The sequence below is a fragment of the Oryctolagus cuniculus genome, chromosome 1 (assembly GCF_964237555.1).
Source record: "Oryctolagus cuniculus chromosome 1, mOryCun1.1, whole genome shotgun sequence".
NCBI classification, from domain to species: Eukaryota; Metazoa; Chordata; class Mammalia; order Lagomorpha; family Leporidae; genus Oryctolagus; species Oryctolagus cuniculus.
Genome location: NC_091432.1, coordinates 100,203,823 through 100,231,655, shown reverse-complemented (window position 1 = coordinate 100,231,655; position 27,833 = coordinate 100,203,823). Strand labels below are relative to the sequence as shown.

At 43.7% G+C, this 27,833-nt stretch overlaps 1 protein-coding gene and 1 non-coding gene across 3 annotated transcripts; one reads left to right on the top strand and one right to left on the bottom strand.

Moving 5' to 3' along the window:
- The first annotated feature begins 198 nt into the window (after positions 1–198).
- On the top strand, positions 199–27,833 carry POGLUT3 (protein O-glucosyltransferase 3). Of its 2 annotated transcripts, none has more exons than XM_070077821.1 (8): positions 199–250; positions 7,674–7,871; positions 13,189–13,475; positions 17,735–17,951; positions 19,739–19,935; positions 21,167–21,361; positions 23,015–23,119; positions 24,427–27,833. In XM_070077821.1, exons 1-8 carry the CDS (start codon positions 214–216, stop codon positions 24,550–24,552), a joined length of 1,362 nt encoding a protein of 453 aa, XP_069933922.1. In that variant the 5' UTR covers positions 199–213; the 3' UTR covers positions 24,553–27,833. The 2 variants fall into 2 exon arrangements, with proteins under 2 accessions (XP_069933922.1, XP_002708527.3); XM_002708481.5 differs by lacking the exon at positions 199–250 and adding an exon at positions 1,658–1,945.
- Positions 13,881–13,987, bottom strand: LOC127484983 (U6 spliceosomal RNA). The gene has a single exon (XR_007912192.1). It is a non-coding gene; the product is annotated as a U6 spliceosomal RNA (small nuclear RNA).

Genomic DNA, 27,833 nt, shown 5'->3' with positions numbered 1-27,833 from the left:
TAGGTAGAACATCTCAGATCATGCACAGTTCATCCATAGTTTTACACCTATATGCTAACTAAATTATGTTTGTTTTCTTCTCCACTAAACCACAGGCACTTTGAAGTCAAAGTATAAAGTACAGTAGGCACTGAATAAATGTTTGTTGAATGAATGAATAAAATTCAATAAAGATGAAGAATCTGGATAAAGCATTGGTTGACCTAAAGAGATATGCTTTTTGGAGATGGAGTAAGACGAGAAAAAACAGGTTGGTACAGATTCAGTATTGCTGAACACGACAGTGTTCAGATAAAATTATATAGCTTCCTGGATGTTCTTTAAAAAAAAAAAAAAAAAGATTGGGTGTTACCCTAACTGTTATAAAATTTATTAGGCTATATTTTATTGTCATCCGGTACCAGCTAGTCCTCAGATAACTTCCCTGGAAATTTTTAAAGTCTGATTTTGGAAGAGTGTGAATAAAATGTGTTCTAAACATTTCAAGCAGACAACTCCAGAAAATATTTTTCAACAAAAGTAAAACCGAGGAAGGCTGTAGCCCTGGAACTGACCATGATCTACTACCAGATCCTGGTCATCTTTCTAAAGGACAAAGAGCAATGTCTACAACCTCCGCTGAGCACTACCCGCCAGGTCGGGAGAACTGGTGATAATGTGGGAAAGATTTTGCCCTGGTGAAACCTGGTCCTCGCAGGAATACTGGGCAGCACACTAGAGGCCGCGAGAGGCACCAAGGGCGGCGCAGGGCCTGGTGCTGCGACTGAGGCCTGCGGGGAGGGTGCAGAAGCGCTGGGTCCCTCCCGGAGGGTGCGTTCCCTGCATTCACTCTGCCCAAGAAGAACGTGCATTTCCTTAAATAGGTTCAAACCATAAGAAGATGCAAGAAAAAGGAAAAACAATAAACAAAATGTGAATTACATGGTCAGAAAGGAGAGGCAGACAGGCCCTCAGAGTCTGCCAGGCTGGACGGATCAGCTTCAGCTTCTCAGGGACGGGGAAGGCCAAGGCCAACAACTCCCACCCCTTCTGGGGGTGGGGGGCGCCTGGCTTTGAGGAGAATCCCAGCCACCATGCTCAGGCCAGTCTGAGACTGCCATCGGCTGCCCCCGGGGCCCACTTGGGTCTTGGCCCAAACACCCTGGAAGCTCAGGACAAGTGTTTTGAAAGGACTGGCGGAGAGGAAATGGGGTGTAGTGGAGGGAATCACTCCAGTGCGGGAGCCTGTGGAGCAGAGACCGCGACCGCTAAACTTGGCCGCTACGGGCGCGGGTGTCAACGCAGGGCTGTGAGAAGCGGCCTGGAGGGCAGCCGGCAGGTGACTTTGGCGCTGCTTGATGTTTAAGCTCTCCGCACGGGAATGGAGCTCTCTTCTCCCCAAGCGATCAGCAGCAGGTCTGCGTCCTTTACGAAGGGTTTCCTCAAAACCGTGGACAAAGCCAGGCCACCGGAGATGGGCGGCGGCCGTGCCAAGCGCGCAGCCATGCGGGGCGCACCCTGGCACTCTCGGTCTCTCCGGCCGCCGCTCTCAACCCTTTCCCTCCGTGGCGGGTCCTAGGGGCCGGCGGGGAGGAGGCGCGCGGGTCCTGGCGCCCGCCCGAGTTCCCGCCCCTACACGGCCGGGGGCGGGCAGCGGCGCACAGCTCAGGCCCGCCCCCGGTCGGCCCCAGCCCTGGCCCGCGGCGCTCCCGGGCCTTCCCCGCCGCCACCGCGGAGCCCGAGCGCAGCGGCGCGGCAGCCATGCGCCGCCTGCCGCGGGCCGTGCAGCTGCTGGTGCCGCAGCTCGCCCTGCTGGTAGTCGCCGGGGCCCCGGAGGCGCCGGTGAGCGCGCCGCGGAGCCTGGTGTGGGGGCCCGGGCTGCAGGCGGCCGTCGTGCTGCCCGTCCGCTATTTCTACGTGCAGGCGGTCAACGCGGAGGGCCAGAACCTCACTCGCTCGCCCCCAGGTAGCGTCCAGCCGCGGGCCTCCCTCGCCCTGCCGCCCGGGAATCGGCCTGAGGCCTGCGTGGCGTCCTCTCTGGGGGTCTGCCCAACCTTTCTCTTCCTCCTCCTCCTCCTCCTTTCTCCCTCCCGGACACTCCGGCGGGAGGGAGTCGCCATAGAAGTTTGTGGAATGGATGAATGAGTCTAGGGGCCCTGCCACATCGTGCAGGAGGGATGGGCTGCTCGCGTGTGGGAGGACGGTGCTTCCGCCTCTGACTTTGGCCTCAGCTGTGGGAGCAAGCAGGGCGTGCCTACCCGCATGAGTCATCAGGTCCATTACGTTGTCTGGGCCTGATGGGTTTGAAACAATTGCCACCCTGACGAAATGTGGGGCAGAAGGCCAAAAGGAGGCAGTTTTTTGCATGCTGCGTTTTCTTCTTAGCTTTAAGTCCTTGAAAGCATTTTACAGGAACTGGAGAAACTCAGTAGAAAGTCAGATTTTTTTCCTCTGCCGAGGGTGGATCTTGTCCCGAATCCCTCTCTTCAGGTCCTTCCTCCCACGTTCTTTACATCTTGCAACTTCTTAGGACTTGCCTTGCTGGTTTCAAGTTGTTGCCAGTTAGGATAGCTAATTTATGTCTTATGTTTAGGGCTGCCAGCCAGCTGGCACAGTGCTTTATCAACAAAGAGGCAATCAGAGTAAGCCAAGGGTCCCTTCCTCTGACAGCCAGACTGGGAAGTGGGCCCCAGTTTGGGATGGAGCGTGGAGAGCTTAGGAAGAGCAGAGATTTTAAGATGCAAACATAATTCACTTTTAGATTTAATTTTTTATAAGATTTATTTATTTATTTATTTATTTGAAAGGCAGAGAGAGGTCTTCCATCCACTGGTTAACTCCCCAATTGGCCACATCGGCCAGAGTCACGGCAAACTGAAGCCAGGAGCTTCCTCTGGGTCTCCCACCTGGATGCAGGGGCCCAAGGACTTGGACCATCTTCTGCTGCTTTCCCAGGCCATAGCAGAGAGCTGGATCAGAAGTGGAGCAGCCAGGACTTGAACCAGCTCCCATTTGGGTTGCCGGCACTGCCACAGCGCAGGCCCCTAGATTTAATTTTTAAACTTTCCATTCATTCATCGAATTCTTACTGGCTGTCTATATGTTGGGTATTCTGCTAAGGATATAAGAATAAGAAGACAATGCCTGCCATCAAGGAACTTTCCTTCTGTTGCACAAATGGACTTGCAAACAGCCAATCACAGAACGTATATTTGGGGCAATGAAGGCATGACAGAGTACAGTGGATGGGGCCAGCACTGTGGCGTAGTGGGTAAAGCCACTGCCTGCAGTGTGGGCAGCCCATGTTGGCGCCAGTTCAAGACCTGGCTGCTCCACTTCTGAACTCTGCTGTGGCCTGGGAAAGCAGTGGAAGATGGCCCCAGTCCTTGGGCCCCTGCACCCGCATGGGAAGACCTGGAGGAAGCTCCTGGCTCCTGGCTTTGGATCGGCGCACCTCTGACCATTTTGGCCAATTGGGGAGTGAACCAGCAAATGGAATACCAATCTCTCTCTCTCTCTCTCTCTCTTTCTGCCTCTCCTTCTCTCTCTGTGTAACTCTTTCAAGTAAAATAAATAAATCTTAAAAAAAAAAAAAAAAAAGAGTGCAGTGGAAACAATTGAGGAGCTGCCAGGCTGCCTAGGCGAGAGTGGGAAGACTGCAGGAGCACAGATGTGAAGGAGGAGAGGGTTTTCCGGGCAAGTATGCAGTGCTGTTTTCCTGTTTCCCAGTCACCCTTAATAAGAGTGTGGAGCATCAGTTCTCAGTAAGATCTTGGCAGGTATCCATGACCTGCAGGGGCTGGACACTTCTGAAGGTTTTCCATTTAGTGTCTTAGCCTAACATCTTGGCCTTCCGGGATTCTCTTCCCTTGACCATGTAGCATCAGCACTTTTGTTGTGGCTGCAAAGAGCTGTCATAAACTTCCTATAGTACAGGGGGTGGGAGTATGACTGCATTGTACTAGAGGTACCAGAGACATCATTCCAACGTTGAATCCTGCCAAGCTGCATTCAGATGTTGACTCTGCTAGTCACTGCCTGTATTTATGACATTGTGCAAATTCCTTAACTTCCTGGAGCCTTAGTTTCTTGACCTGTAAAATGGGGGTGACAAATACCTACCTCACAAATTCTTATAGGAAATAAAGGAGTTGGAAAATATATATGGGTCTAGCATTGTGGCAAAGCAGGTAAAGCTACCACCTGTGATAGCAGCATCCCATATAGGCACCAGGTCGAGTCCCAGCTATACCACTTCTGATCCACATCCCTGCTAATGGCTTATGAAAAGTAGCGGAAGATGGCATAAATGGGCCTCTGCTACTTACATGGGAGACGGGGATGAAGCTCCTGGCTCCTGGCTTAAGCCTGGCCCAGCCCTGGCCATTGTGGCCATCTGGGGAGTGATCCAGCAGGTGGGAGACACCTCTGTGTGTGTGTGTGTGTGTGTGTGTGTCCCTCTTTCTGTAACTCTTTCAAATAAATAAATCAATAAATCTTATTAAAAAAAAAAAAACAAGAAGAAAATGCATATGATGTAGGAAAGAACTGGTTTCAGGACCTGGCTCACAATAGAGGTTAAGTAGGTAAGTTTTTAGAAATGCTTTTGATATTTTCCAAATCAGTAATTTTCAACATTTCTGATTCTAATGATGTAAGTTGTACATACTGCTTTTGTTTACACAGTCACTGCACTCTCATCTTATTAGCTATTTCTCAAAATGAAGTTTGATCTATGGAGTAGAAAACCCAAGCTGAATTTCAATTCTGATTCTTAATTTTTAATTTTTTTTATTTATTTGACATATAGAGTTAGACAGTAAGAGAGAGAGAGAAAGGTCTTCCTTCTGTTGCTTCCTTCTGTTGGTTCACCCTCTAAATGGCCGCTATGGCCGGAGCTACGCCGATCTGAAGCCAGGAGCCAGGTGCCTTCTTCCTGGTCTCCCATGGGGTGCAGGGGCCCAAGTACTTGGGCCATCCTCCACTGCCTTCCTGGGCCACAGCAGAGAGCTGGACTGGAAGAGGAGCAGCCGGGATTAGGACCTGGCACCCATATGGGATGCTGGCACCACAGGTGGAGGATTAATCAAGTGAGCCACGGCACTGGCCCCTCAATTCTGTTAGATTCTTTTTTTTGGGGGGGGGGTAGGCAGAGTGGATAGGGAGAGAGAGACAGAGAGAAAGGTCTTCCTTTTGCTGTTGGTTCACCCCCCAATGGCTGCCGCAGCCGGCGCACCGCGCTGATCCGAAGGCAGGAGCCAGGTGCTTCTCCTGGTCTCCCATGGGGTGCAGGGCCCAAGCACTTGGGCCATCCTCCACTGCACTCCCTGGCCACAGCAGAGAGCTGGCCTGGAAGAGGGGAAACCGAGACAGAATCCGGAGCCCCAGCTGGGACTAGAACCTGGTATGCGGGCGCCGCAAGGCGGAGGATTAGCCCCTTGAGCCACGGCGCCGGCTAATTCTGTTAGATTCTGTTAGCCCCCAGTGCAAATGAGAATTCATTCACATTCTCTCTAGTTGAATTAATTTCATCCTTTACTCTTCTCACTTTCTCTTTAAAGATTTATTTACTTTTTATTTGAAAGGCAGGGATACACAGAAGAGTTGGGGAAGACACAGAGAGATATTCCATCCATTAGTTCACTCCCCAAATGGCCACAATGTCCTGGCCAGGTCGAAGCCAGGAGCCAGGAACCTGTAGCTTCATCCAGCTCTCCCACGTGGGTGGCAGGGACTCAAGTACTTGGGGCCATCTTTTGCTGCTTTTTCCAGGCCAGTAGGAGGAGCTAGATCAGAGCAGCTGGGACTTGAACTGGCACCCATAGGGAATGCTGGTGTCACAGGTAGCAGTTTAACTCACCATGCCACAATGCAGGCTTCTCTCACTTTCTCTTTTATGACGTTAGAATTTCGTGTTTCTGTTTCAGTCCCGATCAATACTATTTTCTGTTGATTTTTATAATTTAATGCTAATAAAGATTAGTAAAAATTACGAATAAAATATATATTTGCATTTCCATTGGCTTTATTATACATGTAGCCTTTCAAAGCCAGGTGGGAAATGATGCAGAGCAATGATTAATGTGTCTCATATTTTCCTTTTTTTTTTTTTGACAGGCAGAGTGGACAGTGAGAGAGAGAGACAGAGAGAAAGGTCTTCCTTTACCGTTGATTCACCCTCCAATGGCTGCTGCGGCCAGCGCGCTGCAGCTGGTGTGCTGTGGCCGGCGTACCACACTGATCCAAAGCCAGGAGCCAGGTGCTTCTCCTGGTCTCCCATGAGGGTGCAGGGCCCAAGCACTTGGGCCATCCTCCACTGAACTCCCGGGCCATAGCAGAGAGCTGGACTGGAAGAGGGGCAACCAGGACCGAATCCAGTGCCCCGACCAGGACTAGAACCTGGTGTGCCGGCGCCATAAGGCGGAGGATTAGCCTAGTGAGCCCCGGTGCCAGCCCTCATATAGGATTTCAATTTCACATTCAATTATTACCTTTTTATAACATCTTCTATGTTTATTCTGTATTATGTTAATTCATTTATGTTAGAAATTCCTTTCATAATTTTATCTTACTTGTTAAAGGCATCCTAAAATGTTGAAGTTTGGTACTTAACTTGTAATGGCAAGGTATTAGATACTACTTTCCTCTTACTAAATTGAAGAGGCTGAGAAACATTTCTTCCGAACCACATACACACACACACACAAAATAGAACCCTTGAAGATCAAAAGAAAGTAGAAACTCACACTGACAGGATTTGGAAACCAAGAATAGGGAATAAAACTATTCAGTAATTTTTAAAAGGCACATTAAATATGCCTAATTCATAGCAGAATGGATGTGAGATGAAAGGTAATTTGCTCACAACTTACCGTTTGCTGGGACAGTGGGTATGAGATGATTCACTACGCCTTCAGAGCGTTGCACTGTGATACGGTCTGAATGGTGTTCCCATTGCACTCTGCAGAAAGAGGCTGCAGAGTATATTCCTGGACCACAGTAGCATTAATCCCAACAGTATTGTTTCAAAGGCTGAATAAATCTGCCAATAGAAAAGGGCACGTTTGTTAAGAAGGCAGTTTTTCACCTGGAACAAAACATCCAAAGAATTTGGGAGTTGAAGGGGAATATCATAGTATAACTATTTCATTTCGAGGTAAAGAAACAGAATCAAGTAAACGCTAATATTTACAAAGGTATGCAAATTGTGTGTGTGTGTATGTATGTATGTATACAGTGTGATAACTAGATATAATCTCTTTTTACCTAAAGGAATAGGCTTAAAAATATCACTTGAAATTTGAGTTTAATAAGGGAGAAATTCAGAAATGAGAATTCTTACATATTTAAATGATATACAAAGAAAGCTTGTATATTTTACAAGGAGAAAATTGAAATACTATAAAAGACTGTCATTCTTAGAGTTCTTAGATTTTTCGACTATCCTGGCTTTAATGGTTTTTTATGAATTGATTTTGTTCATTCTGTAAGTCATTATGGACTTGATGCGTCCAATGTTGAGTCAGATTCTTGGTTTGAAGACATGAACCAGATGTAGTTCTTTTCTTCCAAGCTGGAAACATCTTGTTTACCATTGATGCTACAGGAAAAAGTAGCTTCTATCTAGAGACATTTCCAATGATGGCATAATAATCATTAAGTAGTAGCGTTATTTATTTCTTTTCCTTTTTCAGGTGAAACGTTATTCAAAGTAGTAGTCAAATCTCTTTCATCTAAAGAGCTGGTCCGGATTCATGTCCCTAAACCTTTGGACAGGAATGATGGAACATTTTTGATGAGATATAGAATGTATGAAACTGTCAACAAAGGGCTGAAGATAGAGGTCCTTTATGGTGGTGAACATGTGGCTCAGTCTCCCTATATTTTAAAAGGTAAGTGATTATTATATAATCCAGAGCTAGTCTTATGTGTAGGGCCCATGCCTTTCAGAATGGTTTATGATGACCTTGAAGTCATGTGCCACAAAATAAACACTGTATACATGTTGAAGTTAATTTTTTTAATTTTTTTTTGAATTTTGAGTTAACATGTAATATTTATACATTTTACAGGGTATACTGCAATGTTTGAATACATATACACAGTGTAAAGTGATCATAACAGGCTATTAACCTTTCCATGCCCTTATCTCTTCACTGTGTTCAGAGCCAATGAGCTCTTCTCTTCCAGTCCTTTATGAAGTGTATAATCCATTATCACGAACCATAGTCACCCCATTGTTCTCCACCTGTGTTTCGATACCCATTAGCTAACCTCCCTCTGTGTCCCTCCCCCACCCTTCCCAACTTCTAGTAATTACTATCTCAAATTCAGATTGTATGTACGTATATATATATACATATACATGTAAATATATACATGGTTTCTTTTAACTTCTACATGAGAGAAAACTTATCTTCCTATTTCTGTCTTGCTTCACTTAACACAATGATTTCCAGTTCCATTCATTACACTGCAGATGTTAAGATTTCATTAGTTTTTGTGGCTGGATAATATTATATTGCATATGTATACCACATTTTCCTTATCCAGTTATCCATTGATGGACACCTAGATTGATTCCACGTCTTGGCTATTGTGAATAGTGCTACAGTGAACATGGGAGTGCAGGTATCTCTTTGATAGGCTGATTTCATTTCCTTTGGATATGTACCCCGAATATATAGCTGGATCATATGGTAGATGTGTTTTTAATTTTTTCATGAACCTCCATACTGGTCTCCACAGTAACTGCACTAATTTGCACTCCCACCAGCAGTGTGTTGGGGTTTTATTTCCTCTATATCCCACCAACATTTATCTTTTGCAATTTTGATAACAGCCATTTTGACTGGACTGGAAAGACATGTCATTGTGGTTTTGATTTGCATTTCCATGATGGCTAGTGGTACTGACATTTTTTCACATGTGTGTTAGCCACTTAGTATTTCTTTTTTTGATGTGTCTATTCAGATCCTCTGCCCATTTCTTAACTGGATTTTTTGTTGTTGTTAATGAAGTGTTTTTAGTTACTTACTTATTTTGGATATTAATCCTTTGTCAAGTGTACAGCTTACAAATATTTATTCCTGTTCTGTCAGTTGTGTCTCCCCTTTGTTGATTATTTCCTTTCCTGTGCAGAGGCCTCTTGGCTTGATATCATTCCATCTGTCTGGTCTTGCTTTTGTTGCCAGTGCTTTTGAGGCTTATCACAAAAAACATCACTGCCTATTTTGGTGTCTTGGACTTTTGTGAATAGCTGCAATGAACATGGGTGTGCAAGTAGTTTCGTAGCTTCAGATTTTACATTTAGATCTTTTAACTTGAGATTTTTTTTTTTTTTATAAAATGTTGCATTTATTTATTTGAAAGGCAACATGACAGAAAGGCAGAGCCGGAGCCAGATCTTCCATCTACTGGTTCTCTCCTTAGATGGCCACAACAACCAGGGCTGGGCTGGGCTGGGCCACAGACTGGAGCCCAGAACTCCATCCGAGTCTCCCATGTGGGTGGCAGGGATCCCAGTTACTTGAGCCATTAGCAGGAAGCTGGACTGGAAGTGTAGCTAAGGACTCCAATCCATAAACTCCAATAAGGGATGCAAATGTCCCAAGCCGCAGCCTAACCTACAGCACGAGAATGCCCACCCTTTAACTTGTAATTTTAAGGAGAAAAAAAATTGAGTAATTTAATGAGATTTAGTGAGAAGAAAAAATATATTATATGTTTACCCATGTAATTCCCATATTCAATACTCTTCATTCTTTTGTTTGGATCACAATTTCTAAGTGCCTCAATGATTTCCACTAATATTACTTCTATTGTAAGAACACTAACAATGAATTCTTCAAGCTTTTGAGTGTCTGGCAGTATTTATTTTTCTTTCTTTTTTTTTTAAAAAAAAAAGCATTTATTTATTTATTTGAAAGCAGCATTACAGAGAGAGAAAGGGAGAGGCATCTGCTGGTTTATTCCTCAAATGGCTGCAGTGGTCAGAGTTGGGCTGATTCAAAGCCAGGAGCCAGAAGCTTCTTCTGGGTCTCCCACATGGGTGCAGGGCCCCATGCACTTGAGTCATCTTCTGATGCTTTCCCAGGTACATTAGCAGGAAGCTGGATCAGAAAGGGAGCAGCTGGGACTTGAACCAGTACCCATATGGGATGCTGGCACCTCAGGTGGCAGTTTTATGCCACAGTGCCAGCCCCCTGCCTGCCTGCCTGCCTGCTTGTTTGCTTGCTTGCTTGCTTTTTTTAAGATTTATTTATTTGGAAGGCAGAGTTACAGAGAAGCAGAGGCAGAAGGAGAGAGAGAGAGAGGGAGGGGGAGAGAAAGAGAGAGACCAAGAGACCTTCCACCCACTGGTTTACTCCCCAAATGGCTGCAACAGCCAATCTGAAGCCAGGAGCCAGGAGTTGCTTCCAGGTCTCCCACACTGGTGCAGGGGCCCAAGCACTTGGACTATGCTCTGCTGCTTTCAGGCTGAAGCAGAGAGCTGGATGGGAAGTGGAGCAGCTGAGTCTTGAACCAGCACCCATATTGGATGCTGGCACCTCAGGTGGTGGTTTTACCTACCTCACCACAGTGCCAGCGCCCTTTGCCTTCATTTTTAAGTCATTTTCTCTGTGTATAGAATTCAGGTTGACAGGGTTTTCTTCTCATAGTACTTTACAGATATTATCCCACAGAATTTTCACTTCTGTCATTTCCAACAGTAAACTTTACCATTATGCTTATCAGTGTTCCTCTGTATTGCTTTTAAGGTTTTCTCCTTATCAACTGTTTTGAGCTGTTTGTTTATTACATACCATGGTATAGTTTTAATTTTGTTCATATATTTTGTGCTTGGAGTTTTTTTGTTGTTGTTGTTTGTATTTTAGATTTATTTATTTGAAAGGTAGAGCTACAGAGAGAGAGGAAGAAAGAGATCTTCTGGGGCTGGCACCATAGCATAGCAAGTGGAGTCTCCACCTGCAATGCTGTCATCCTATATGGGTGCCAGTTCAAGTCCCTGCTGCTCCATTTCTGATCCAGCTCCTTGCTAATGCACCTGGGAAAGCAGCAGAAGATGGGCCAAGTGCTTGGGCCCCAGCACCTACTTGGAAGACCCAGAGGAAGCTCCTGGCTCTTCTTGTCTTTGGTTTGGCCCAGCTCCAGCTATTGCAGCCATTTGGGTAGTGAACCAGTGGATGGAAGATTGATCTCTGTTTCTCTGTCTCCCTTTCTAACTTTGGCTTTCAAATAAATAAATCCTTAAAAACAAGGAAGAGAGAGAGAGAGAGAGAGAGAGAGAAGGGAAGGAGGGTGAAAAGAAAAGAGATCTGTTGCTGGTTCACTCCCCAAATGGCTGCAACAGCCAGGACTGAGCCAGGCTGATGAAACTCCATTATAGGTCTCTGTCATGGGTGTCAGGTACCCACGTACTTGGGCTATTTTCCACTGCTTTCCCAGGCACGTTAGCAGGGAGCTGAATGAAAAGTAAAGCATATGGGACTCAAACTGGTGCTCATGTGGGATGCTGGCATCACAGGTGGCAGCTTAAGCCACTGCACCATGACACTGGCCCCATTTGCTTGGGTTTTATGGAGCTTCTTTGATGTTTGAATTCATAGTTTTAATCCAATTAGAAAAGTTATCATTCAGTTTAGAAAAATCTTGACTACTATTTCTTTAAATATTTTTTCTGTTCTACTTAAACCCCTTTGAGGATTCTGATTACCCATTTATTAGGCTTGAAATCATCCCATGGTTCATGATATGCTTCCATTTGTTTAAAATTCTTTTTTCTTACTATTTAATTTTGTATAGTTTTTTTTTAATCGCTATGTCTTCAAGCTCACTAATCTTTGCTTCTCTAATATCCAACTTGTCATGAATCCCAGACATCGTATTTTTCATCTCTTGGTGCTTTTCATCCTCTTGAGCTTTTCCCAGGGATACGAAGTTATGTGGTTGAGTTACTTAGAAATAATTCTTTTGAGTTTTGCCTTTACAGTTTGTTAGATAGGACTAAAACCTTGTTTAGTCTAGGGCTAATTATTTCCCCCTACCGAGGCAATACCTTTCTGCACCCTGTCCTCAAGCCCCATGAGTTAGGAGGCTGTCAGTGCGGCCAGCACCAGTAGCATTGTTCTGAGGCCTCTGTGAGCTGTGGACATTCTTCCCTGCAGGTATTTCTGGTGGGTGCTCCCCTGTCTGGATGGTTTCTGCACATCCACACACTGGTCATCTGCTCTGCGAATATGTGTTTGAAAGGAGTCTTGTGCAGATCTCTGGAGTCCTCTCTGCGCGCAGGTCTCTTCTTTCAGATCTCTGTCCTACAAATTCTAGCTGCCTTGATCTCCAGGACTCTCAGCCCAGCCTGTTCAACTCAGCACGACCGCCAGGGTCTACCTACAGTTGCCTTCCCTCACTGCAGCCTTTAAACAGTAAACTCTAGGAACTGTAGTTCTCACCTTAGTTCTTTCCTACTCTCAGACTCACCTGTGTCCTACATTGCATGGTGTCCAGTGTCTTGAGAACTGTTGTTTCATTTATTTCATCTGGATTTTTTGAATAGTCCTGGGTGGAAAGCTAGGTCAGTCCCTGTTACTCATCTTGGCCTAAAGTACAAATGCTCAAGAAATATAATAATTTAACCAATTATTCTTATGTGAAATATATATCTTACAACAAGATATAAAATTCACATAATTTTAATAAAATCTTTGGAAAAATTAAATGCTATTATTGGCCAATTAAAGTTATACTACCAGACCTCCCCCAACCAGGGTTACATATTTCTTCTTTGAGATATGCTGTTGAAGGTGATTTTAAGGGTTCAGAGAAGGAGACGCCATCTTGTTTTTAGGAAATTATCATCCCTACTATATTCTAAAGGCTAAAACTTAATATAATCTCTTTTACCATGTTGAAAGGCAAATTGTTTTATTTTCCTCAGTCATTTATATCTCACTAGACATGAGTTTATCAGCCAGTTGACCCGGAGTAGATTACTTGAAGAGAGTGCATGTGCTGTGCTAGGTTGTCCAGGATGTTTGGAAAAGGGGACAGAAAGCAGGAGTATCGGACCCTGAACCAGGTACTTGTAGCACTGACTTGTCTAGGGGAGTTTATCTGTGGAGAATCTTCAAATTGATTAAGGAGACAGAAACAGCTGCCTGTGTGGGTGCTTGTTAAAGGCATGTGGCCGTCTCTGTTTTGTCCCCCTAGGACCAGTGTACCACGAGTACTGTGAGTGTCCGGAAGAGGAGCCCCACGTTTGGCAGAAAACCCTTTCCTGTCCGACCAAGGAACCACAGGTTGCCAAAGATTTTGCTTCCTTCCCCAGCATCAATCTTCAGCAGATGCTAAATGAAGTCCCCAAAAGGTTTGGGGATGAGAGGGGCGCCATTGTTCATTACACTATCCTCAATAATCGCATTTACCGGAGATCTTTAGGGAAATACACAGACTTCAAAATGTTCTCTGATGAGATTTTGCTGTCACTAGCAAGAAAGGTAAGACAGTGAATGAATTGACCCCAGTAATCCTGTTGTTGCCTTGTTGCATTCGAACATTTAAATGCTTAGAATTATAATGGCAAAAGGATGAAAATGGATCTGTCTTTCCTGTGAGATTTAAATTGAATGGCTTGAACCTCTAGCCTAGGTAGCTGGTCCATACAGTACACTCCCAAGGTCTCTGTGAATGCTTAGATGTTTATAGCCTCAAAGTCACTTCTTTAAGTTCTCTGTTCCTGAAGAATACTCCCTCCTTTCAGATTGAGTTTTGCCTTTACAGTTGGTTAGATAGGACTAGAACCTTGTTTAGTCTAGGGCTATTAATCACCTTCTGCCACTGTTCTCTTCTCAAATGACCTGAACCTAGAGCACATTTTCCTTTTTTTTTTTTTTTTTTTTTTTTTTAGTATGGAACGCTTCACGAATTTGCGTGTCACCCTTGCGCAGGAGCCATGCTAATCTTCTCTGTGTCGTTCCAATTTTAGTATATGTGCTGCTGAAGTGAGCACACTTATCTTAAGCACCTCTTTTTTTTATATATAAAGATTTATTTATTTATTTGAAAGAGTTACAAAGAGAGAAGGAGAGGCAGAAAGAGAGAGAGAGGTCTTCCATCCTCTGGTTCACTCCCCAATTGGTTGCAGTGGCCTGCGCTGCACTGATCCAAAGCCAGGAGCCAGGAGCTTCTTCCTGGTCTCCCATGTGGGTACAGGGGCCCAAGGACTTGGGCCATCTTCTACTGCTTTCCCAGGCCATAGTAGAGAGCTGGATTGGAAGTGGAGCGGCCGGGGCTTGAACCGGTGCCCATATGGGATGCTGGCACTGCAGGCGGCAGCTTTACCCACTACGCCACAGTGCCACCCCAAGCACCTCTTGAAAAGAGTGTGCATGACACATTTTATGGAAGGTTAGAGTAATAGAGATTACTTTGTACTCGTGCGACTTTAAAAATAAACAAAACCCCTAACATTTAAAAATAGACACTGAGGGCTGGCACTTAGCATGGCAGTCAGACAGTTTGGGATGCCCACACCCTATATTGCAGTACCTGAGATAGAGTCCCGGCTCTGCTCCCCATTCCTGCTTCTTGCTGATGCACACCCTGCAAGGCAGCAGCTGATGGTCCAGGTACTTGAGTCCTTGCCACCCACATGGGAGACCCAGATGGATTCCTGGCTCCTGACTTTGGCCTGGCCAACCCCAAGCTTTTGCAAGCATTTGGGGAATGAACCAGTGAATGAGAGCTTTCTCTGTGTGTCTCTGTCTCCCTCTCTCTCTAAATAAATCAATAAATATTTTTAAAGTAAAAAGATCCCTGTACTGATCAGACTCTCAGTCATTCTTACCTCTGGGAATTTCTCTCTGGCTGTCTTCGGCCTTCGGGTCTAGGCCACTTACTAAATATGCTTGGTTCTCCTGTCTTTCAGGCTCTCCATATCCCCCAACAACTTTATCCTGTCCCATTATTCACCCCCCCTTTCCACCAATGCTGCACTTAAATTCCCCTTGAGCAGATCTGTTCAAACCAGCGTTTGTTCTTTCTTGTTCCTGATGATTCAGGGTGAAGGATGGAGGCAGGCAACGAGATACACAGCAGACTCATAGAATGGCAGATGTCCTAAACAGCACTCTGGCCTCAGAATCAGCCCTTAAGGCATGTGGATCCGGCTGAAATGCCCATGAGAGTATTTCAGGCATGGAAAGCCAAGACACTCTGGGGGAAAAAAAAAAAAAAAAAAAAAAAAAACTAAATGAAAGATCTCCGCGAGTGAGATCCCAGTGGAAACAACGGGTCATCAAAGAAGGAGGTACCTTTCTCTGAAGGGAGGAGAGAACTTCCACCTTGACCATGGCCTTGTCTAAATATGATCAGAGTCAGTGAACTCAGGGGGCTTCCATAGCCTTGGCAGCTCATGACAAGAGCCTAGGGTGATTACTGATGCCATAAACAAGAGTGTCAATTTGTTAAGTCCAACAACAGGAGTCACTGTGCACTTACTCCTCATGTAGGATCTTTGTCTTTAGTGTGCTGTACATTGAGATTTAATGCTATAACTAGTACTCAAACAGTACTTTACACTTTGTGTTTCTGTATGGGAGCAAACTGTTGAAATCTTTACTTAATGTATGCTAAACTGATCTTCTGTATATAAGGAGAATCGAAAATGAATCTTGATGTGAATGGAAGGGAAGAGGGAGTGGGAAAGGGGAGGGTTGTAGGTGGGAGGGACGTTATAGGGGGGAAGCCATTGTAATCCGTAAGCTGTACTTTGGAAATTTATATTCATTAAATAAAAGTTAAAAATAAAAAAATATATATTTATTTAAAAAAAAAAAAAGGATGGAGGCAGGTCATTTTATCCTTCTCACCCAGGGAGACAATCAAGACCATTTTTTAAACCGTAAGACAGTTTTCCGGGTAGGAACTTCCCGATAGAATCCCCCAAGTTTCTCATATAATTTCCCAAGTATGGTGAATGTGTGGCTGATGTCAGCTCTTATTTTAAATAGCAGTCACCCTCCCACTATGGCCAGCTCACAATGTGTCCATATGAGCATATTATAGGCACCTGATCCTAAAGGAGAGCTCTCTTCCTAGGCTACCACCTGTCAGCTCTGCCCTGTACTGTGTCCTGTACTCATGTTCTTGCCTGTATCACAGTAGCTTTCAGCCAGGGATGATTTTGTCCTTTTGTGGACCTTTGGCAGTGTTTAGAGATGTTTCTGGTTGTCACAACTCACGAATTGTTAGTAGCATCCGGTGAGTAAACACGCTGCAACGTGCAGTACTGTCCCCCACAGCAATGAATTAGCCAACCCCAGATGTCAGTTCTGCAAGGATCAGAAACCCTGCTGCCTACTAAGAACTTCTGATGCCGAGTTTATTAATGAATGCGTGGATGATAGACAAGCAAGAGGGTGAATTCTCACATCCTTTACTCTTGACTTTTGTTCCCGCTTCTTTGCTGAGGTGGCATGGAAGAAATCTAAGATAAATAGCACTCAGACCTGGTTTTTTTTTTTTTTTTTTTGACAGGCAGAGTGGACAGTGAGAGAGAGGGACAGAGAGAAAGGTCTTCCTTTGCCGTTGGTTCACCCTCCAGTGGCCGCCGCGGCCGGCGCGCTGCAGCCGGTGCACCGCGCTGATCCGATGGCAGGAGCCAGGTACTTCTCCTGGTCTCCCATGGGGTGCAGGGCCCAAGCACTTGGGCCATCCTCCACTGCACTCCCTGGCCACAGAAGACAGCTGGCCTGGAAGAGGAGCAACCGGGACAGATTCCGGCGCCCTGACCTGGACTAGAACCCAGTGTGCCGGCGCCGCAAGGCGGAGGATTAGCCTAGAGAGCTGCGGCACCGGCCTAGACCTGGTCTTTAAGCAGCCTACTCTAGTGGGCCTTGTTTTTGTTATTTCAAAGTTGTACCACAGCTTGTTAGGCCTCTAGGAAAAGCAGGGACCCAGGGTTCAAGTCATAGAGGAGGGAAAGTCATGGAGGAAGTAAGGTTAGATCTTGGCTTGACGGATGAGAAAAGGGACTGACAAGTTGAGTAAGTAGAAGAGCACTCCAAGCAAAGGGAATGACATAGTAAATGGATGGCATTTTCAGACAGTAGCATAAAGTTTACTGGTCCTTAGGCAAGTGGATTTCAAGCTAAGCTACAGTAAGATCTTGAGAACTTAAATTCCAGCCAGCGTTTATTCCTTGTCCATGGGCTTAAGGTAATGTTAAGATTAGCAGTGACATTAATTTGGGTTTTATGAATTTGGTCAGAGAATAGATTGGAGTGGGGAACAGGACAGAATCAGAACACTTAGTAAGGAACTATTTTAGCAGTCGAGGCAAGAGATGATAAGAGCCTAAACCAAGGCAGTGACTGTGGACGTGAAAATAGGGTGGCAGATCCCAGAAACAGGTCAGCGTGGTCAAGAAGGGGATCCTGAAGGAGACTTGTAGATTCTTGCTTGGGCAGCTGCTGGAGAGGGTTCTCAAAGCTACTCCTCATACTGCTTTACCTTGTTTCCACTGCTGTAATGCTAAATTGTAGAAACCCCTGTAGACAGAGGGAGCTGACAGCTGGTTAAGTGAATTTGCCTTGTACTATCCTCAGCCATGGTTCTCCGATACTACTGAGAGCTGCAAGGTGTTCTCTTCTGTTTTCAAATGGTCTGTGCTATCAGCAATACTTAAAAAGTCAAAGAACTGTAGTGTTTGGTACTGAAGACATCAGCACTGATGTTGATACTTTTGTTTATTTAGGTCCTTCTCCCAGACTTAGAATTTTATATCAATCTTGGAGATTGGCCCTTGGAGCATCGAAGAGTGAATGAAACCCCTGGCCCAATACCAATCATTTCATGGTGTGGCTCTCAGGATTCAAGAGATATTATCCTTCCAACATATGACATCACCCACTCCACACTTGAAGCAATGAGGGGTGTGACAAATGATCTCCTCTCTATTCAGGGAAATACAGGTAAATTAAAGTGATTTCTCTAAGAAAAAGTCTAGAGGCAAAAAAAAAAAAAAAGAAGGTATTATCCAGTTAGAGAGAGTAAATGTATACAGCTAAATAACCATTCTTATTTTCTAACCAAGAAAAAAAGAGAAACAGTACCCTAAACCCTGAAGTGGTTTGTTTAGGATTCTCCTAATCCCGAAATTAAAGATACATGGTCTGGGCTAGTAATGCCCACACCTGGTTTAACTGAATGTCTTTTGAGTTGATTACTTGTAAATCCCATTTTAAAAATGTATGTTTCGTGCCGGCGCCACGGCTCACTAGGCTAATCCTCCGCCTTGCGGCGCCGGCACACCAGGTTTCTAGTCCCAGTCGGGGCGCCGGATTCTGTCCCGGTTGCCCCTCTTCCAGGCCAGCTCTCTGCTGTGGCCAGGGAGTGCAGTGGAGGATGGCCCAAGTACTTGGGCCCTGCACCCCATGGGAGACCAGGAAAAGTACCTGGCTCCTGCCATCGGATCAGCACGGTGCGCCAGCCGCAGTGTGCCGGCCATCGCGGCCATTGGAGGGTGAACCAATGGCAAAGGAAGACTTTTCTCTCTGTCTCTCTCTCTCACTGTCCACTCTGCCTGTCAAAAAAATAATAAATAAATAAATAAAATTTTAAAAAAGTATGTAAATTTCTCACTTTTAATTCTGATTCCACTGCCTTTATAACGTTGGGTGAAATGAAAGAATTTTTTTAAATAATAAATGATCTGTAAATAATGATAATAGTGCAAATCAGATGTTACTGCCTCTGCTGTTTTGTAAGGAATTCTCCCCTTTCCTTTTCTGCCTTCTTGATCCTTTAATGTCTGAGTTCCTTTCCACCTGTTTGATTGCCTTGCACTAATGCACAGTACGGTGCACCTTTTAGTTAATGCAAACTCCCTGAGTAGAACAAACCCCTCCTTGTTTTTATAGCCTTGGTTGCCGTTTATTTTGTTTTTGTAGACTTATTTGGTGGAGAAGATTAGATACTTTTTTGTAAAATATAAGATGAAGTGAAAACTTAACTTCTAATTTGATGACTGGATTTCTAAGCATTGTCCTAAAATAATAAAAGGTTTGACTCCCTCTAATTTCTGTTTTATGATATGTTCCTTAGAACACTGACAGGTGTTAAACAAGACTTCTTTTTTTAACATAATAAAAATAGATAATTAAATTAATTCTGCCAGATTAGTTCTCTTCCAATAAAGATAAGATATACTTATCTTTTGTACTTAATAGCATATTAGAAAAAGTCTTTCCTGTGTCCAGAATGCTGAGCAGTCTTGAGTGGTAAAGCTTGTGGATGTCACTGAGTTATGCAGTTTTTCCTGGCCACCTTGTCTAAGAACAAAAGCCTGCTTCGTTTTTGATTGTGAAACAGAAAAGGTGGAAGAAGCTAATGCCTTTGTGAGTGGGTCAAATCATTAAATCTCTTTTTGCTTTGAACTTAGTCCAGCATTATTTTGGGTATTTCCCGGTGTGGTACAACAGAAAGTACCAATTCTTGTACAAGCTCTCATTAGTAGACAAATGGGTGAAATTAGAGCATTTGTTAATACAGCAAATAAAAGGACTGTTTTTGAAAGTCTAAACTTCAAAGCATTCTAGCAAATTAAGACCTAGTTCCATATGTTTTGGAAATAGCATCCACATTTGAAGATGTTGATGATAAAAGGGGTTTAACATTTTAAATAACACTGGTAAATTAAAGATGGTTGTATAATTGTCAACTTCATAATCATAATTTTTTTATGGCCTCAAACTTCTAGGCCCTTCCTGGATCAATAAAACAGAAAAAGCTTTCTTCAGAGGTAGAGATAGCCGAGAGGAGAGGCTCCAGTTGGTACAGCTGTCCAAAGAGAATCCGCAGCTACTAGATGCAGGAATTACAGGATATTTCTTTTTCCAAGAGAAAGAAAAGGAACTTGGAAAAGCCAAGTTGATAGGTTTCTTTGATTTTTTTAAGGTATGCCTTTCAGTCTTCCTGTATGGCTATAAAGGATGAACTTGTGTTGAAAGTCCAAATTTCTCCTGTTTGTGAACGGCACATCTTGTATGCTCTTTTATCTGACACAGGGAATTAAGATGCTCTTTGTGATTTCCATTTCTTCACTGTTAACCTTGTCCAGCAACTAATTCAGATCTGTAATGCTCAAACTATAGTACCAGGGTTAACTTGGGTTTTGGATGTATTTATTTCTCTTGTTCTCTTTGTGGATTGGTTTCAATAAACTGGGAATAGAGATGTATTTTACATGAAGTGATTTCAGATGTCTTTTGTTAATAAAGTATAAATTCCACATCTAGAAGATACAAGACAGAATCAGGGTTCAGGTCCTGCCTCTTATCCCGCCCTGTCACTGGCAGCAGGACCTTTGGTTCTTAGTGTCTGTGGTCTCTGAACTGCCCAACTCCACAGGACATTATCATGAGTTCAAAAGAGATAAACATATGAATGATGTGATAAATTATCTAAGATATAATTAATTACCAAATCTGGGAGGATAGCCTCTTCAATTCAGTATGACATAATAAGAAGATCAAGAGATTTGGACTCAGAGAATAGAGGTTTATAAATTTCTCTAGGTATCAGTTTTCTTGTTTGCAAAGTGGTAGAAAGCGTTAATAATATTTGTTTCATATTATTATAGTTGAATGAGGTTTAATGTCTATGAAAAATGCTTTTGAAATATAAATAAAAATGTATTGATGCAATGAATATACAGAGTAAGAACTTTCCCAGATTTCTGTCTTTTCAACTTTAAAGCTGTAAAATAAAGATAATGATGTCTTCTTATCTCATAGGTTGAGAACAAGAAACAAATAATGTGTAAATGAAAATGTGCATTATTAGTAGTATTCAGTTTTAGTAACTTTTAAGAATTGGTTTTAATACCTGATTATAGAAATCTGGATTCTCCATTATGTAGATGTAATTGGAACAGATACTCATTTCTATTGCCTGAGATTATTTATTAGCTTGTCTTTCAGTGCACTGTATTTCTTAAAACCAATCTACTGAAGATTTCTTAGGATTTTAGTACAAAGAAAATATGTTACAAAATAAAATTTTCAAACACACTATTTGGAAAATGGAAAATAATTCCTTTGTGTTTAGTATTGACGAGAAGCCAGTGTAGCACAAATGACTTAAAAGTTTTGTTTCTGGTTTATATTTGTCTTTTTAAATCCTGCAGTACAAGTATCAGGTGAATGTGGATGGGACTGTGGCTGCTTACAGGTATCCATATCTCATGCTGGGAGACAGCCTGGTTCTGAAGCAGGACTCACCGTATTATGAACATTTCTACGTGGCACTGAAGCCTTGGAAGCATTATGTTCCCATTAAAAGAAATCTTAGTGATCTACTAGAGAAGGTTAAATGGGCCAAGGTATGCTTCTTGCGATTTTCAATCCACCAGTATTAGTTACACGAATCCCATCACAACACAGTTTCATTTGGCACAATGGAATCGAAGGCTATGAAAACAGAGTGCATTCATAAGCGTCTCTGTTAAAGAGAAATGACCATGCGTGTTTGGCCTCTGTTCCACAGTCCCAGTAAGCCCCCTTCTCCTCTGGTGCAACAGCCCCTCTGCAGGCTCTGGTGCAGTTATCTTGGCTCTTCCTCAGTCACCCAGCAAGTGAGCTTGGGGTTCTTCCCCTGACTGCCCAGCCTAGCCCTCTCCACTTGAGAACAGAATGAATCAGTTCTCATGGTATAAAAACATTTAAAAGCTTCATTTAAGGATTTAGTCAGAGCCAAATTGTTGTTATAAAACAACAGTTGTTAAAGGCTATATTGTTGTAATTAAAAAATTCGGTCATTAGTACTGCAGAACTATTCCTCCAGCATTGGGAATAGTCAAGTTACCTAATTATGTTTCTGGAAAATAGTTAATTTTCTGCCATGCTGCCCATAGGAAAAGCCATTACCAAGCAGTTGTGCCTCCTATAAAGGGTCACAAAAACAGTCCTGCCTTAGGCATCGAGTTATTTCCATAACCAAGTATGGCAGCTTAGAAATAGAATAAAGTGTTAGAATGGGAGGGTAAATTTTATAGTTTTATTTAAAAAAAAAAAACAGCGTTTTAATACTTTCCCTTTTAAAGAAAGGAATTCCTATTTTATGGGAAACTTGTAATTCTTAGGAGAGAACATAGCATGCTAAGAACCTGTGTTTTTACCTTTCTCTCTGTCTCTGTCTCTCACTCTCCACTCTGCCTGTCAAAGAAAAAAAAAAAAAAGAACCTGTGTTTTTCTTTTTTCTTTTTTTATCCTGCATCTTTTCTCTAAGTAATGAATAACTGTAAATGCCTGAAAGGTTTTCTTGTACATAAAACACTTTCACTCTGGTCTTCTCAGTCTGTAATTTACATTTTGTATATTCTTGTTTGTGTAAACATGAAGAATACTTCATATAGAAAACCCATATTCTGAGGCCGGCACTGTGGCGTTGAAGGTTAAACCTTTGCCTGCAGTGCCAGCATCCCATATGGGAGCTGGCTCAAGTCCCAGCTGTTCCATTTCAGATCCATCTCCCTGCTAATGTACCTGGGAAAGCAGCAGAAGATGACCCAAATGCTTGGGCCCCTGCACACAAATGGGACCTAGAAGAAGCTCCTGGCTCCTGGCTCTGGCCTGGCTCAGCCCCAGCTATTGTTGCGATTTGGGAAGTGAACCCGTGGATGGGAAATTCTCTCTCTCTTTCTGTCTCCCTCTCTCTCTCTCCCTCTCTCTCTCTCTCTCTCCCCTTCTCTCTCTATATCTCTGCCTTTCAAATAAATCTTTTTAAAAATCCTTATTCTGTATAATAGTAGACTGCAAATCTTCTAAGAATATACAGAATGATTCTGCTGTTGATTCTTGACATATTTCAAGGAAACAAAAATTTCAAAAAAAATTCACACTTCCATTTAAGTTTTATTTCCATTATGTTCCATCTGTCCCCTGCTGTGCACATGTCTGTCCCACCTCACACTCACCCCTGGATTTCTTGGGAGCCACAAGAGCTACTTTCATTCATGTTTTAAAAACCTTTTTAGGAAAATGATGAAGAAGCCAAGAAGATTGCAAAAGAAGGGCAGTTGATGGCCAGAGAGCTGCTGCAGCCACACCGGCTGTACTGCTACTACTACAGAGTCCTCCAGGTCTGTTCAGAGCGTCCCTCCGCCTCGTCAGGTGTCCACAGACCTCCGCTTGGCCTGAACGCTTTGTGCCTAAGGATTCCTGAAGGGTTCAGAGAGTCACCTGGTGAAACTGTCGCTGACCCCAAGTCCCAGCCAATGGGAAGAGAGGAGCAGTGCTAATCCCTTGTGGCTTCCACTTTTTTTTTTAAAATCTGCTGTGCTCGCTTTGTTGAATGCCTTATGGACTTTCTGTGTAGGAGTCTCCCGACCCTCATCTTTCCTCATCTGGAAAGTGAGAAGGTTGAACTGGAGATCATTAACCTCTCTTTCTGCTTGAAATTTCCCCTCCTTATTCTCCTTGCAATTGAAGGTCCATGCCTTTGCTCTCAAAGTACAGCGTGGAAAGCAAATGTGAAGGTGTCTGTGTAAAGCGGTCACAGCAATGAGAAATGCTCACACCGTTCTAACAGCTCGCCCCAGTTCTTGCAGGATCCTGAGGATCAGTCCTTTGAGTGACCACTTTGTCGTTTACTCAGTAAAATCTCTCTAGAAAGAAAAAAAAAGGAAATATGTATTTGTTTGTAACCTAAACTTATATCTTTGTTGGCAAAATAAGTTTGCTCAGATGCCATTGGCTGCTACCCTCTTGTAGAGAAATAAAAATGGCAAATTACACCATCTCCGAGAAGCAGCCCCCCTCCCCCTGTCCAGCTTTAATTTTAGTAGAGGTTTTTCCTTAAAATATCTGCTGAACTCACCTGTTCATGTCACCATTTTCTCGGGTTTGGCCCCGTACCGGGAATGTGCTGCTAAATGCACACAGGGCCCTTGAATGAAATATCCAGTTCTGTCCATGGCCAGAGAGGGAGAGCATGTCAGAGGCCCATGACCATTTTTAATTATGTGCAACTGCAGGCCTACAGGGAAGGATGTGTGGGCCCACCGGCTTTATTTTGAAAAGTTTATATCTTTGCTGATTTGAGTTTTGAACAGTTAATCCTCCATTCACAGGTGGGGGCACGTGCTGAGAACTGCTCTTTGATTCAAACAGGAACGTTAAGCTTGGCCCTTCCTGTGGTGGAAGCTTCTACCTACATGTAAAATCGTGGATTGGGGTTCTATGCTAGATTCTGGAATGTTGCAGTAGTGCCAATAATCACTGAGGTTACAATGTTAGTCTGATGGAATAAGCCAGGCCTTTAGTTTGCGCCTGAAGCCACCCAGGAACTAGAAAGGATGACAATGACTGGGTGCAGGGGGTTTGGTGGGGGAGGCAGTGCGGTGAAGTGTGGACTAATCTTTCCGTTGCCTTTAAATATGCATTTCAGAAATACGCCGAGCGCCAGTCCAGCAAACCCGAAGTCCGTGAGGGAATGGAACTCGTGCCTCAGCCGGCCGATGACACTTCCGTCTGCCAGTGCCACAGGAAGAAGCCTTTGAAAGAAGAGCTCTAAGTCGGCCCACACTCACCGTCCTGTGTACGTCAGCTCGTCCTGCAGGGAAGCCGACTGTGAAGGACACTGTGGGAACCTCACCAGCGGACTCCTAGCGCTCTAGGTAGCTTTATGTAACACGGCTGCAGAGAGCAGTATTTGAGCAACTGTTACCAGATATCTTTGAATAATATTTTCTTGTGGGTAAACATTACTTTTATCAGCGTCGTGGTTTTTTAAAAAGCAAAGTTGGGGATCATAGCAGATCGAGTCGTGCCAAAATGCAAGCCACACCTATGGACCTGTTTTAATTATTTTTATTAGTTTCTTTCTAGCTTTTGTTCACTCTCTTCCACTTCCAATTATGAAAAGAAAATGTTTGTCCAGGGTCCTCCTCCATGTCCCCCATTGCATAATCTCTCCTCTTCTACGCTGCTTCTGACACTCAGTAATGGTGGCCTCCCTACAGGCGCTCAGTGCACCCATGAAGCATACCATGCCGGGTGCTGTGTTTCAATACTGGCTCCTCAGCTTCCAATCCAGCTTCCTGCTACTGCACACCCTTGGTGGCAGCAAGTGATGGCTCAAGTACGTCGGTCTCTGCCACCCACGTGGGAGACTTGGATTGAGTTCTGGGTTCCTGGGCTTTAGCCTGGCCCAGCCCCAGTTGTAGCTGGCATTTGGGGAGTTGGGGAGTGAACCAGTACATGAGATCTCATTCTCTTTCCTTCTCTCCCTTCCCTTCCTTTAAATAAAATTCAAATAAATAAATAAAATTCTTAAAAATTAATAGTGGGGACCGGTACTCTGGCGTAGAGGGTTAAGCCACCACCTGCAGCGCTGGCATCCTGTATGTGCACCGGTTCAAGTCCTGGCTGCTCCACTTCCAATCCAGCTCTCTGCTGTGGCCTCAGAAAGCAATGGTAGATGGCTCAAGTACTTGGGCCCCTGCACCTGCATGAGAAACCAAGAAGAAACTCCTGGCTCGTGGCTTCGGATTGGCACAGCTCCAGCTGTTGCAGCCATCTGGGGAGTGAATCAGCAGATGGAAGACCTCTCTCTCTCTCTGTCTCTGCCTCTCTCTAACTCTGCCTTTCAAATCTTTTAAAAAAAAAATTAATAGTAGCTTCTTCTGGGAAGATCCAATAAGATTAATTACAGAAGAGGGTGTCTGATATTAAGAGCAGCATGGAGTCTGTGGTGGGAATTTTTTTAAAGGCATTGCTTGTATCTTTAACTGTTCACCAAGGCCTGAATCAAAATGAAGGAGAAACTGCCTTAAGCTAATAACTTCTAATTGATCTGAGTTATACACGTGAAAGACAACATAGTTATTAATGTACATGGGTACTTCAAAAAGTTCTTGGAAAGTAGAATTAAAAGATGCTTATTTTGGTGCCAAAAATTTTGCGATCTATGCATACAAAGAGTTTTTAAAGATTTCATATTAATAAAAAAAACTATGCCTCATTTTCAAAGCTTTTTTGCACCAAAGTAAACTTACCTTTTAATCCTGTTTTTTCATGAACTTTTGAAAGTACTCTCATACATGAGGGCAACCTGTTGGGTAACGTTCAAGGCTTACGATTCATAGCTCAGAAATCCATTATACACCCCCTGTGTACCATCAACCAAGATTAAGTTCACAAAAGAATATGCTCTTAAAAACAAGAGCTATGGGGCAAGCGTGTATCCCAGTGTTTAAGATGCTGGCTACGGTGCCCTTGTCCCACATCAGAGTGTCTGGAGTTTGATTCCCAGCTCTGGCTCCTGACTCAAACTTTCTGCCAATGCAGACACTTGGGGGGAAAAACTGGGGCCCCAGAGCTGCTTCTGTCTTCATCATAAGAAGCCTATGTTCTAGGTGCCTCCAACTCCTAAAATACCTGCCTCCTAGAGCTTTTCTCTAAGAGTGGGAATCAGTGAAAGTTTATTGAGCACTTGCTGTGTGCCAGGCATTCATGTTAACGAGCACCTTGTGTTCCCAAGTGGACTTTGCTTGAAATTTTGCCTCTTGCCTTTTATTGCTGTTAACTCCAGTGATGAGTGAATACCATAACACGAGGCCTTGGATTTGCAGGAGTCCCAGAGCATACTTGTAATTTAATTGTATACTGTCAGGAGGTTTACATTCTTATACACAGACTCTAATTCATTCATATATTAAACATTTACATTCCTTGGGGCCAGCGCTGTGGCATAAAGGGTAAAGCCACCGCCTGGAGTGCCAGCTGCTCCACTTCTGATCCAGCTCTCTGCTATGGCCTGGGAAAGCAGTGAAGGATGGCCCCAGTCATTGGGTCCCTGTACCTGCGTGGGAGACCCATAGGAAGTTCCTGGCTCCTGGCTTCAGATCAGCATGGCTTCAGATCCATGCAACTCTGGCTATTGTGGCCACTTGGGGAGTGAGCCAGTAGTTGGAAGATCTCTCTCTCTTTCTCTGCCTCTCCTTCTCTCTCTGTATGACTCTGACTTTCAAATAAATAAATAAATCTTAAATAAATTTGCATTCCTTATAAGAAACATCAACTCTGTATCTCCAGCAGAAACTTTAGTTATTAATTCCTATATGTGTCTTTTTTCCCATCAAATGGATTGCCATAGCAGTGAGTGATCAGTGAACAGCAAGATGCAGAGCATGTATGTTGTGAAAGTGTATGGAGAACACAAAAATGTATCCATGTAGTTGAACATCTGGAAGAAAGAGATGGAGAAAAAGAAGTTTCACCTCTTGTCACATATGTTTTTATATTTAAGTTGGTTTTACTGTAAGAGTGAATCACATTGTGAAAAATGCCAGCCCTGGAAAAGATAATAAATGCACAAAAGATATAATTAGGAAAAGAAAACAGGTATTTATATTTTCCATTATGCTGTTTTAAAAACTGTGTCTACGGCTCACTAGGCTAATCCTCCGCCTGCGGCGCCGGCATCCTGGGTTCTAGTCCTGGTTGGGGTGCTGAATTCTCTCCCAGTTGCTCTTCTTCCTGTCCAGCTCTCTGCTGTGGCCCGGGAGGGCAGCGGAGGATGGCCCAAGTGTTTGAGCCCTGCACCCGCATGTGAGACCAGGAGGAAGTACCTGGCTCCGGATCAGCGCAGTGTGCTGGCCGTAGCGGTCATTTGGGGGGGTGAACTAATGGAAGGAAGACCTTTCTCTCTGTCTCTCTCTTTCACTGTCTAACTCTGCCTGTTTAAAAAAAAAAAAAAACAAAAAACAAAAAACAAAAAACTGTGTCTAGCATTTTGTATCATGGGACATATTATATATACTTTTTAAATAAAGTAAATTTTATAAATAAAAA